General features: G+C 44.4%; 1 protein-coding gene across 1 annotated transcript; it reads right to left on the bottom strand.

Annotated features, from left to right (window-relative positions):
• Window positions 1-3,239: 3,239 nt before the first annotated feature.
• prcp (prolylcarboxypeptidase (angiotensinase C)) lies at window positions 3,240-13,122 on the bottom strand. Its single transcript, XM_040193284.2, is given in 11 exon segments — window positions 3,240-4,251; window positions 4,693-4,880; window positions 5,029-5,196; window positions 6,661-6,833; window positions 8,635-8,792; window positions 8,936-9,117; window positions 9,307-9,408; window positions 9,495-9,635; window positions 12,637-12,896; window positions 12,899-13,004; window positions 13,006-13,122. Coding segments are annotated over 11 exon segments (1,791 nt in total). The 5' UTR covers window positions 13,108-13,122; the 3' UTR covers window positions 3,240-4,040.
• Window positions 13,123-13,329: the final 207 nt, after the last annotated feature.

Below are 13,329 nucleotides of genomic sequence, written 5' to 3'. Positions count from 1 at the left end.
GACCAGTGATGTCAGAACATCAAAGAGGAGGGGCAAAGAGAGTGCAGGACTTAACTCTTTGCTTGTGTCTGACCACCTGCATCTAAGAGGGATTTGTCTGAAATTCCCTGCAGAGTTGAAGACAATAGCTGCCGTCACAACTCTCCCCCTCTAGTTTAACTGTTTGTGTGTGCGCCGAAACAAAAAGGCTTGCATGAAGCCGGAGGATATTACTGTAACCGTGAAGAGAAAAGAATAGTAGTTGTTGTGCCAAAACCTTAAGCTTTTAAGTGTAGTATTATTATTAAGGATACCACATTTGGGATACCAACATGTTAGGCGGGTTAAGGTCAAATGTCCCATATAAAATACAGCCAATGAGTGTCATTATTCATAATATTGACACATTTTGAAACTTTTTAACCACTATTCAACCATCAAACCTACTTGTGTGTTTCCTTAGTGAATTATCAAGTAGAAGTTAAGCAATGAATCTAATCAATGTTCATGTAGGCCACTGACACAAACCCAAATATCAAATTGAGGCTAAACATTAGTGAGAAAGGCTTCTTTTCAGTGGGAAAATCTCTGTGCCCAAACAGATGCCACTATTTGGGAGAATCTCCCCCAACTGCTCGCCTGTGTCTTAATCTGCTCATGGCAAAAGTTGATTTCTAGTGCATTCCCAGGCCAGTGGGAATTTCTGCCCTGGCCTGACAACTATTATGGGCTGCCTTTGACATAAAGCCCTACAGGGTCTAAATAGCCTCTATTCTTCGCCCGGCACTGAAAGGGAGCTTTGTGCCAGAGATTCATTAAATTGCACCTCACAGCCCCTTCGTAAAATGGGTCTCAATAATGAACAGTCGATTTAACTAGAAAAGCGGCCTGAGCTGTTAATTTAAAAAGGGGAATAAAGTGCAGTTCAGGCTCAGGGGGGGCAGACGAAATGTTGACCCTAAGGTATCGCGTGTATTAAACTTGTGTAGTAAAGCATAACTTGTAAAACTTTACTTGTTCACAGGAAGTTTCTGGGCCGGCCGTGAATGCAACGGAGGATGTGTCCAAGAGCCAGATTGTTATGTTGCCAGCACTCATCCCAATTTGAGTGGAATTCCAGCAGAATTCTGAGTGTATGGATGGTCGGGCACAGTTTAACTTCACAAAAAATGTCTAATTGGCCACCGCATTTGAGTAGCCAGAAAGTTTCAATCTGATCACATTAAAGGCTTCGTGTATTATTCACATTTCAAGTTAATTATTAGCTGAATTATTGAAAGACGATCCCTCCTCTTACCAAAGTGCATGCTGAGGTGAGGCAGGGACTCGTTATAGAGTTGGAGGGATGAAAGGAAAAGTCTTAAGCAGCGAGGGAGTGAGGCCGTTAAAAAAAAAAATCTTTCTTATGTTAATTCCCGGGGAGGAAAGGAGACGGTGAAAGTGATAGCACTGATCTAATTATCCGTGGCAGTATGCAGCTGAAAAGAAATGCAGAAAAACTCAAATCTACGAGCAACAACTGGTTACAAAACAAATAATGTCCGTCTGTTTGTACAGCTGGCCATGAAAGACCTGATTAAAAAATAAATAGCCTTGGCATACTCATCTGGCATTATATTACAAGCTTTCATTTGTAAATTCAACACTTTTAGTTGATCGCAGGGATGCCACACCACAACGTCTCATGAATTCAGAGGAGAAGAACTGAGCTTTTAACGCCTGGATAAAGTGAGTCTGCCTCCCTTTCCTAGTTTTGGCAAAGTGACATCATCACAGTCGTGGCAGCGATCCCACCCCCACGCCCCCCCCCTTTTTTCCCCTCTAGTCGAGGGGCTTTGGCTTTTGTGCCAGTGGGTCATTCACATCAGAGTCTGACGCACAGATCCCGGAAACAAGTTTCTATTGTGGCGTGAAGGCTGCGAGGGCGAGAGGGGTTGAGGCCGAGGCTCAAGGGTTAGGAAAAAGAATATATAAACAGAGAGCTTTTGACTTGTTTCCATTCTCCAGACATTAAGTGAGAAGTGAATAGTTGTTTTTTTATTCAGAATACGGGCGGTTTTAGAGTTAATCACAGAGGTCAAATTACTTCTTTTTTTTTTTTACATTGTCCAAACAAAACATATTTTATTATTAAGTTTAAGTTTTTTAATTCAGAAAAAAAAAATAGTTTTCTGCTGCGCAGTTTCCCCTACAAGATTTCGTCAAACCCGAGAATTTATGGATTCAGCCGCACCCTCATAGTCCTCGGGAGCGAGATGCTCGGCTCAACGTGATGTGACACGCACAGGCCTAATCTCTTCCTACTAGTGTGTGGTCCCCGTCTGAGCAGGGACATGCTCTGGGTTTTGGGGTCGGGAGAATACTAATAACACCTTTGATTGATGACCAGTGTCACAGACTGAGAAAGGGCCGGCAAAATTAATGACCTCTCAAAGTCCTGAGAAAAAGTTTATGAACGGCATTTAGCGGCGGAGACCCCGTCCTCCCCCACGTTTAGCTATGTGTCCGAAATCCAGTGAGGCCTGTGACAAAATGTCCAGGCTTTGTGTCGCCGCAGTAGAAAATCAACCCACATACCAGTGCAGGACATGCCCCCACCCCCCCACCTGCCTCACAACGTCCCGTCATGTCAGGAACTTCTGCTTTCAAAGAGGGCGGCGAGAAAAAGAAGTGACCCAGAATAGTTTAAAGGGAATTAAAAAGCAACAAGACAAGCTTTCATTAGCAGTCCACACGCTTTAGTCTCAGTAGTTTCACGACACTTGATTCTTTTTTTTTTTTTTTTTTAAATAGAAAAAAAAAAGAAAAAGCAGCTTCTTGGTGAACTTCAAAAGACTTTTTGGTCCCGGCCGATTCCTGATTTACTTTTAACCTTCCACCAACCCTCCTCAACCTCTCTGGCACCCCAGGAGTTGTATTAATAATATTACTAGCAGGGGGGGAACAAACCCAGGTCCATGAGATGCCTTGGTGCAGCAATTTAGAGCTTTAATGGCAAGCCAGTGAATGAATGTGTGCCGGGGGGAATCCCACAGGTTGGTCCACAGGGGAGAGGTCAGCAGGCGGAGATGCAATAATCTCCCACCACTGACTTTATTGCCCTCCTCCGATTGGCTTTTTATTAAATCACAGCCCCATGCTATTGTTCCTGCTGCTAGGTGGAAGTAACTAAAACGGCAGAGTCTCTCTAAAACATGACAAAGAGTTGGCTCCAAAGAGTAACGCAACATCCTCATATGATCCCCAGACAATGATGACAATTTCATCGGTAGCTTTTTAATCCGTTTTAGCGGCAGACAACACATTAAGCACAGGTGGTATAAAACAAATAGAAAACTTAAGAGCGAGGAATGCACTGTGAGCTGGAACAAATGAAGTTTAATATTACATTGTGCAGAGGGTATTAAAAAAAAAAGTCTTCTGTAAGAGTCACAAAACAACAGCAAATAAAACACTTACTTACTGTAGAAGAACTACACCAGCAATGGCTAATCAACAAGAAAAATAGAAATGAACTGTAAGGTGGTATTAACTAAACATATCCCTGATTGTACCGCAGAATAACAACAATAATACACAAGCTTGGAGGCAGAAAGGCCTTAATGAGCTTTTGGCAAATGCTGTGATGCAGATACAGACTAAACTGAGGACACGATCCAGTCGTTTGATGAAAATAATGTGAATAAATGTAAGAAAAAAAAAGAAGAAAAAAAATGACAGTTACTAGTGAATCTCATTTATTTCTCCTAATGGAAAGCCTCTCGAAGCAATTTGAAAAGTATAGTTTGGCATTAAAATAAATGGAGCGCATCTCATTAGGTCTAATACACTTAAGATATAAAAAAATTGCCACGTAATCAATGATGTTGCTATTAAGATCAGGAGTTCAGTTCAATTTTTGCAAAAAGTCGTGATTCAATGTAGACAAAATGTTTTACCACAACACTCATTTTGGAAAAAGGCTCAAACTTTGGCATAACGATGCAGAGAGCTGTCACATAGATTAAAGCTCCACATAAAGCACATAGTACCTGAAGGCCAGCACAATGTCACAGGAACTATCAGGTCTGAGGGGGTCTTTTAGCCTGCTTGATCCACTTTCGAAAGTACATCACCTCTAACGCCCGGGCTGCGCGGACTGAAGGTGGGTCGTAGTCATTCCTGTAGCGGAGGTCCAGGTGATGTGCTCCGTCAGGGATGACAATGGAAACCAGGGAATCTGTGATGTTGGAGGTCACTCCACCGGACGACCACGGGTCGAGTCCTCCGTTACTGAAATAACAAAACAGCAGAGGCCTTGGTCAAAGACTTGTGTGCCACATGTATGGGGGGGGGGTCATTTAGAGTATTTACATAAAGCAGCATTGGGGAACAACTGCTTGTAAAAAGTACACAGTACTTACAAGATGTAAGAAACCAACCCTGCTTCAAACATGGGTCCACGTGTGTTGTGTGTCGGTATCCGACAACCCCCTTTTAATACTCGGGATATGTTTTGACAATTTGTTTAAGTTGCTTTCAAAAGTGAGTGGCAGACCTGACAAAAGCAGCTACACGTATTCACCCGCATGAAACCCAGCTTAGTATTTATGACTCAGCCACATTTTCACCTCCTGCCGCTACGCTTTTATTAGCCCACCATAGAAGCCAGTCCAAATCAGCACTTTAAATGCCTCTCAAGGAACCAAGAACCGCTCCACTCGCCGCGGTTACCTGAAGATGATGTTGCTGTGCGAGGCGATGTCCTTCCCGCCGTAGACCGCGCCGGCCCAGTCCGCCCGCGGCCTGACACCAAACATGGCGCTGCACTCGTCGGCGAAGGCCTTGAAGTTCCACTCCTCGGGTTCGAACATGTCCTGCACGCCGTCTGTGCACATGGGCATCACCATCTCCGTGCAGGCCTGGGGAAGAGGGGATCGAACACGCGTTCACCGTGACAGGTCAAGCTGCCCGCTGACACGGGGCTGTGCTGCGATTTTTTTTTTGCGACAAGCCTGGCTGCCCGCCCCCCCGCCCGCCTGCCCCTCCCTGCACGCCCCCCCGCCGCACCTGGTAAAACCAGCCGAGGAGGCCGAGGCTGCCGGTTGCCGTCTGAGATGTGTTGAGGCAAGAGGAGGTTCCGGTGAAGTTGTAGTAGACCTTTGCTGCTTGGGAGACGCCGTGCAGCAGCTGGTAGTCGGACACGCCGGGATCGTAAGCCAGATGTTTGCACACCACCTTGAAGAAAGCAAAACCACGAACAGGCAAAACATAATAACAGAATAAGTCGGTGATTGCTTTACAGCGGAGGCGTTGACAGCTTCCTGCACCTACACAAAATCACCTTGTATCCAAGTTGTTTACAACACTGCAGCGTTCTTGGGGCTCAAAGTGTTTTTCCACATAAAAAGTGGTGGCGCCTAATTTGCATGTGAAATTCCCTGGAATGAACTTGGATTTATCGCTGTAATCTCGGCACCAGGAGGCAACAGCGAACATTTTCTTATAGCCAATGATCTAAATGTTGCTCCACTCAATACTATTTTGTTTGACCACGGTTGATTACCTTAGAATTAACAGCGTGGATGATAAATATTTGAGTTTCACCCTCTGTTTAATTTCCCCGTGTGTTGTTATGGTTGCAGCAGCAGAGTTGGCTGCTGCTGTTGTTCTGCACTCTTTGTGAGGCAGACAAACTGGGCTTTCTTGTCCTGAGGTTGGAGGGGAGCTGCGCTAGTGTGGAGTTTGTTACCAAGGCTTTTGTCTTCGGGGTTGGGGAGGAGTTGGTGGTCGATGGATGAGGAGGGCCACAGACATGTCCAACCAAAGATTTATACCAGGAAAAAAAAAAAGAAGAAAAACACTGCAATTGCTCCAAAGCATCTTCTCCTTACTTTTCAGATAGGATTAGGCTTATACATTCATCTCTGCCAACAGATTTCCCCTCCTCTAAGCCCTCAATACCCCGTTCTCACACTCACTCAGATAATCACATTAGCTTTGTCATTAAAAAAAGCTCCTCTTTGCACCCACTGCCTAAACCGCTTAAACCACCCATAGGGGTCGCATACATTAAAGGCAAGTAGCCAAAAAAAAACAAAAAAAAACTCATAATGACCCTCTAGTGTTTGTTTCCAGTGACGCTGCTGAATCTCTCCAGAGCATAACTGATAAATAAGCAGAGCGAGAGGAATGCACCGCGCTGGTAAAGGCTTTGGTGCATGTCCGCTGTGCGGGGCGCTCGTGGGGTGTCCCAGAGAGGCCGGACAACAGCAGAGCTTGGTTTGAGCACGTGACACGTCAAGGTGACTGGTGGAATGCACTGCATCCAAGTCAATCAGCCGCAGCCACTATACTGTGACAAGCTCTCACATGAAAAAAAAAAAGACATTTTGTAATGACGGGGGTTTATCAATCTTGGCAAGTTATACCATTATTTTTTCACCTCAATTGGCTAGTGAAGTCCACTTTCTCTGTGGTGTCATGTCCCAAGAGGAAAGAAAGACCCAATGGTACGAGAGGAAGCTTCTCATCTAAAGAATACTTCAAATCTAAAAAGAAACGAGATCCTCGTGAATATTAATGAAAGCGAATTGACAGCCGTTGTCTACAAAAACTTGAACAACAGTTTAAAATTATTTGGATCAGTTTTTCCTCCAAAAATGTGCTTCTAAATCTTAATTTAAGAGGGGATCTTTGTACCGTGATCGGCCAGCGAGGGAGTGGCTGCAGGAAGTTGGCTTCGTAGGGGTAGTCCACCATGGCCAGGTTCACCCAAGTCTCCTGAAGCCAGTTCTTGAAGCCGACAGCATCGCTCTTGTTTTTTAGAGGGATGCATAGACTGAATTCTTGGGACAGCCACTGCAGACCAGACACTTGTCCAAAGAGAGGAAAAAATGAGATGTCACTATTGTTACTTCAACTGCTGGGTACTAGACTTTGTTGAAATTGTTGTTTTAAACAATAGTTCTATAGCTCACATGGGTCCGGTATGAAATAAGTTGCATGCAAAAGAACCATTATCTTCTTGTCTTTTAAGTGTTCAATGTTATGAAGCAAATAATCATTTCATTTATGCACAGAAAACATCGGTATGATGGTTCATCTTTCAGAGAAGTACGGGGACAAACCTGTGGTATTTCACACTTTGGTGCAGACTGTAACCAATTGAAACTTCTCTACGATGACCAACACGAATACTTGAAAAACGCAAACAGTCCTTTAAGAGTCAGTAGGGTTTTTGTCCTTTCTTGGCTGCTGCATAAAACATGGCGCCCGGCTCTATTAAGACTACCTGCTCCACATGTAGATACACACGGTCAAAAGTTCTTACCATCGGGTCTGGCTCTCAAAAACTTAAGATAATGAATCCCGATCATTAGATTACTGTTCCTTTAAATGGATCAAACCTTCTGATTTTTATGTATCTTTAACAAAAAAGTATTAATCCTTATACTTTAACCATCACAGTTAAATCAAACCGTGAATTGCTACTCACATTAAATTATCCGATTAATTGTCTAAACAACACATCTTCTTTCTTATTATCTTTTTCAGATGGGACAGATGCTACAGAGAAGCTTCCAACAGCTTGATGATGTATACCAGCTGTTGCAAGCATCTCGGTCAGAGATATAAAAAAGTACCACCACCCAGATGTTAATCGTATTGTTTAGTAATATGACAAACAGCAGGCTTTTCTACTCTAATGGGATGGTACTCAGTTTAAGACTGCTGCGAAATCTCAATTTCTCTTTTTGCCATTCCTTTTAAAAATTCCTTTTAAAATCCTTTTTTTTTTATTGATATAACCATCAGAATAAAGATTGGTACCTCTATAAATTTATAAGCCGTGGTTAATGGCTTTACTGGTGTGTTCTTCTTTCACTGATGCTCAATAGAACAGTCATAAGCTATTAAGAAGAACACCTTTTGGGTTGCCAGGTAGTGGCCTCTTCCCGCAATCAACATCAGATATTTAGTTAATTAAATTAATCTTTTAAATTAATTTAGAGGAGGATTTTCTCTGACCTGGCAAGAAGGCGGCGATTGCTATTAAAAGCATACACCTGTTCAATAAATCATGAGTAAATGTTTTAATAACAATAAACCAAGCCATTATTTACAGCTTATTAAGCCTTTATTAAAAGAGGCGCCTCATTAGAAAGAGGTTCTGACCCTTTCATTCCCAACTTTCACCACTAAGGTGTGATCTGAATAACAAGTACCACACAATGTAATAAAGCTTACTCCTACAGTTTAGGATTGTGGAATTGGAAAATGTACCAGAGGGATCCTGTAGGAAAACTCTCTTATTCTGATCTGATCTGAATACTAAAGGACTGAGGCGTCTGAGTTATGCAGGCTGTAAATCTTATGGATCCACACATAACAATCTGTGCTCTGTGCCGCCGAGAGGCTCCAGACTTTATAACCACTTTATATAACAAGTTTTAGTAAGAGCTGTCTGGTTTCAGGCTTTAGCAGACAATGAATTGAACCCACAAATGTAGACAATGTGGAAAAAACGTGCAGGAACTCTTAATATCCAGGAGGCTTTTTCACATATATACGATAAAATGTGGTTCATTTATCATTCTGCATAATTCAAATGGACCTTATTCCCGCCAATATGACCGGAAGGATAAATCAGCCCACCTTGACTGTACAACTTACCAGTGGAAGAGACATTGTTTATGGCCTTCCAAGACTTTCGGATGTTTGCATCGCAGTTGTACCCACTCCTGGCGTAGTCCTGTGTGACTATTTTATAAAAGTCTCCACACGGCACAATACCGGTGAACTGCCAAATTGGTGCAGAAGCTGCCAAAGCTCTGAAATACAATAAGCAGAAGAAATTCACTAGGTATTACACTCCACTAGTTCATCTTTAAATAATATGTGTAACAAATATTCCCCTTAAATCTGTTGTGGAATCCAGCCTCAAGGTTCCCCCACATCCGCACCAATATCTCACCCAATAACTATATTGGGGTATTTCATCCTGAACCAGGCGGCGAGCATCCCGCCGTAAGAACCTCCGACAGCGATGACGGGACTGTGCTGAGCTCCCGGTAAAGTGCTCTTCAAGTTCTGAATCAGCACTGCAAAATCTGCCAGGGCTTGCTCCGAGGTCAGGTAGTTCAGGTGCTTGCTGTCCTAAAAGCGTGTGACAAGTATAATAACAAATTAATACATTCACAAAAAAAGAGAAACGGCACTGACATTGAAACACGCACAAGTGTTTTTTTCTTTTTTCTTGTTGCTCATTTCTTACGGGCCGAGAAAAGATGAGAAAACACTTTTCAGGCCTTAATCAGATTTGAATCCGACTGCATCTTCACTCACGCTGTAAGAGTCTTGTCCAAATGGCAGAGACTCTCCATAGTAACGATGTTCTGCGAAAACCAGCATGGCGCCCAGCTCCTCCGCAGTTTCCCACATGAAGCCCTGACACAGAGATGGAAACTGAAGAACTGAAGCAGCAGCGGGGATTATGTGCAGCGTCAGTGCAAGGCCACAGGTGGGATGCTCACAGTGTTGTTGCAGAACCAGGTGATGTCGCCCTCGTTGCCAGTGTAGAACAAAACGGGTCCCCCGGGCTGCTGCCAGTGTTTGTGGGCCACAAGGTACCTCTGTTTGAAGGTGCCATCCTCGAGGAAACCGAAATGATCAATCTGTGAGAGATAAAACAGGTGAAACCAGTGCATCATCTTAAACGTATTCGCCGCGAGCTGATCAACGACATCATCGCTATCACAGCAGCTAAACTGTGCAGCTTGATTACTTAAAAAAAATTAAAAACTGACGGTCAAAATCTGAATGTCTCTTGTGGTTCGGCCAGACAGAAAACCCAATGTGGCGATAATTCGCTGATGTGAAAATCAACACACAGCGGTTTACAGGTCGCAGTCCATCGGGCGCCAACTACTCGGTGTCGGATCGGGGGCCAACGTGGGAAATGACAGTCCCGAAGTTGGGATTTTGGAGTAATTAGCCCCAATTTGTATTAAGATATGTTTGGAGCCAGTCGAAGGGATGCCGCATTAGTTCCCCTTTAGATGAGCTCCGAGGTGTCCTTTCATCCAAAACTCGGGGATTCCGGGGCGTCTTCCCCTTTCAGCGATTTTCCCCGTATTCTTCGAGAAACAAAGGCCGAGAGAAACCAACAACTTCACAGAGCCGACGGCCCCTGCAAGGCGGTCGGGTTGTCTAACCCCTTGAAACAGCACCAACGCTTAACACAAAATGTTTTTGTTTTGTTTTACTCCCCCCCCACAGTCCCCTCCTCGCTCACTTCCCTCCTCAGTGGACACAAAGGAGGCAGCAATTTTATGAGCCAGTGACACCAAAAAGATTCTGGGGCCTCAATGTGCTCATTCAAGCCTTGACTCCTCGGGGCTTGGCAAATGCTTTTAAGTGTGAGGGGACCATGAGACAGTTAAAAAGGAAAGGTTTGGCAGTTTGGGAGCTAAATAAGTCTCAGTAGTGTTGGTCATCCAAAGAGTAATGTGAGAATTGTCTTAACATTTAAGCGGTTTTGATTTTCTCATAGCGGGATCGTTAATATGGTAGATGTCTGATCTCAAGAGTGAAACGCTTCAATTATTGAAAGACAAATTCTGTTGCAGCACGAACACAAATCTTCCTTTGAACTATGATGTAAATACCAAACTAAAGTGGTTGAATAAATTAAGCCCCCCCCCACCACCACCACCACCCTTCCGGTGAGTACATTTGTACCCACTCAGTATGCACATCACAAAAAACACAGTCCACAGTTTCGAAGAAGTCGGCGGCCTGATGAGTGGTGCCACCATGTGGTCACTGCAGGCAGCGTTTACTGGACATCTATTAGACCAGAGCTTTTCTACGGGATAATAAGAGTCGAGTTACAGTCTCAGAAATGTTAACAGGGAGGTGAGGGGGGGGGGGGGGGTGGACAAGCAAAGCACGGGCTCCAGTGGACGATCGCAGGTAATTGGGAGGATGCTAATGGACACTTCCATTCATTGTCCAGAGGGCAAAACGCAGACGGGAGGATTTCCTCTTCTGGATCGCTCAGTGAGCGTCTCACTGCAGCTCGTCCCACACAGAGCGTAGACAAAATAAAGGAAACGCCATCGATGATTCTTTTGTAACAAGAAAATAAATAAAAACAGCCGGCTTGGTACTGCTACTGAAAAGTGGATGGCAGGGATTTTATTCAATTTAATTGTTGCGAAGAAGCATGTCAGCTGTTGTTGATTGGCCAAAGAAGAGCATATGAGAAAAGACAATGGACAACAGAAGGGAGGAAATGGTTTTTATCATCTTGTCGGCGTGGCTGATTGTGCAGGATGTCGTGGGCTGGACCAGGTGTGGAGCATTGTCTCCTAATCCAAATACGGTCTTGTGAATGCACGCTATCAGTAGCTTGTTAATATTACACTTCAGACTGCAGCAAACAGCTATTTTCCTTTTTGATGAATCACACTTCTTATTTGTTGACTAAGGAAATGAGAGTTTCCCAGAGCACAAGGTACATCAACCATCAAAGTGACTTAAATAATTCCTTAATTATCAAAACATCAGTAATGCAATATGAGCAAATCACTGTAGCTCCAAAAATCCAAGTATTCTCTGCTTTTGTAACACACACCTAATAACTTGTGTAATATTCTAATGTGTTTATTAACCTCTAAACGTTGGTTTGAACTGCTTCAGGGGTTTATTGTGTAAACTTCCTCATTAGGTTCAGCTTGTACAGCTATGGATGTTGGGAAAAGAGCTTGAAAAGCTCTCAAACATCCATCTTAGCAGAGAAACAGGCTTAAATGTCCAACAAAGTGAAGTCCAAGAGGCAAACACAGACAGATCCCCGACTGTGTTTGAATGAGAGTTGAGTTTAACTTCTAAGGCATCGCTGACCGCAGGAACCAGAGAGTCTGTGCGCCCGAGTCACTGTGAACGACCTGCTGCGCTACGTACCAGAGTCAAACCAACATGCAATATGTACCTCCATCAAGTAATAGCAAATGGAAAATCTAAAAGATTAGGATGAAAATGCCTTAACCCTCCCCACACACACACACACACACACACACACACACACACACACACACACACACACACACACACACACACACACACACACACACACACACACACACTTAGGTAAAGTGTTCACAGGGCCCCAGAGACCTGTTTAGGAAGGAAGCCAGGAGGGATAGTTGCCGCTCTGCTGGCAGGAACAGAACCAACTCTGATGGGTTTCCCTTCACTACCGGAAGCCCGAGGGAAACACCTATTGTCTGCAGACTTCACTCATGAACAGTCTCTGCAGAGGCAGTGCATTGCCATTTTAGAAAGAGCAAGTGATGCAGATATCCGTCAACAACCAACGACGCTCTAAAGGGCTTTTGGTTTTGTAAAAGATAATTTGGACATACAACACCAGTCTGAATGCAGTCATTGGAATCATTTTTGTTCGGGGCCAAATACAGGCATCCTATTTACTCAATTTAGTGATGTTTTTTCTGCCACAGTAAATTCAGCCATTATATGGCGCAGACCAAAACATGTAAGTGTGAAGTGAAGTGAAACAAAGAAGTAAATGAGGAAGTAGCAAAACAGAATAAAAGACCAACACAAAACAAATGAATCAAAAGAAACCATAAGGGTGAATGTCACACTCACCTTCTGATCAAAATAAAACGTCTCATAGCTGACGGGGGCCTCAGCGGAGTCAGATGACCCGCCGAGCCCCGTCAGCAGTTGTGATTTGAGGGCGATCACGTGCAGACAGCCGAGGCACAGCGCCAGGGCGCCGGTCACCGCGGCTCCGTCCAATCCGCGCTGCAGGACTCCGGCCCGCATCGCTGCTGCGGTCCGACGCGGCTCACAGCGGGACCGATCCACGGCACATCGCCACGAGGCCGCGGGGTCGCGCTTCTTAAGAGGAGGAGAAGTGTCCCGCGGCAGAGAGGAAGTGAGACTCGCCTGTCAGCGTGTTCAGACAGCTCGTGACCTATATTTAGCAACGCCGGCAGGGAGGAGGAGGAGGGAGGAGGGTAGAGGAGGAGGGAGGCACGGGAGCAGGAGGCTTTCAGGCTCAAACTTTTCTCCAACATTTTGAACAACTTTCATGTGGCTGTAGCCGGCTAGCATTCAGCTAGCAGGGCGAGCAGAACGCAGACGGCTCCCACTGTAAATCTCGCAGGGGTTGATGGGAGTTTGCGGTTGATGCACGCTGGTTCATTTAATAGCAATAAGCATTTATATTGTGCTTAACAGCATGATGGGTAATTGACGCAGCGCAATCACGCTGTCTTGTTGCCATTGGCTTTCAGAATACAATCCCTTGTGTATCAGCTTTTTATTTTGAAAGAA

Source organism: Gasterosteus aculeatus, chromosome 1, assembly GCF_964276395.1.
Source record: "Gasterosteus aculeatus chromosome 1, fGasAcu3.hap1.1, whole genome shotgun sequence".
Classification (NCBI taxonomy): Eukaryota; Metazoa; Chordata; class Actinopteri; order Perciformes; family Gasterosteidae; genus Gasterosteus; species Gasterosteus aculeatus.
Note: the sequence above shows the minus strand (reverse complement) of the source record. Positions and strands in the feature narration are given on the sequence as shown.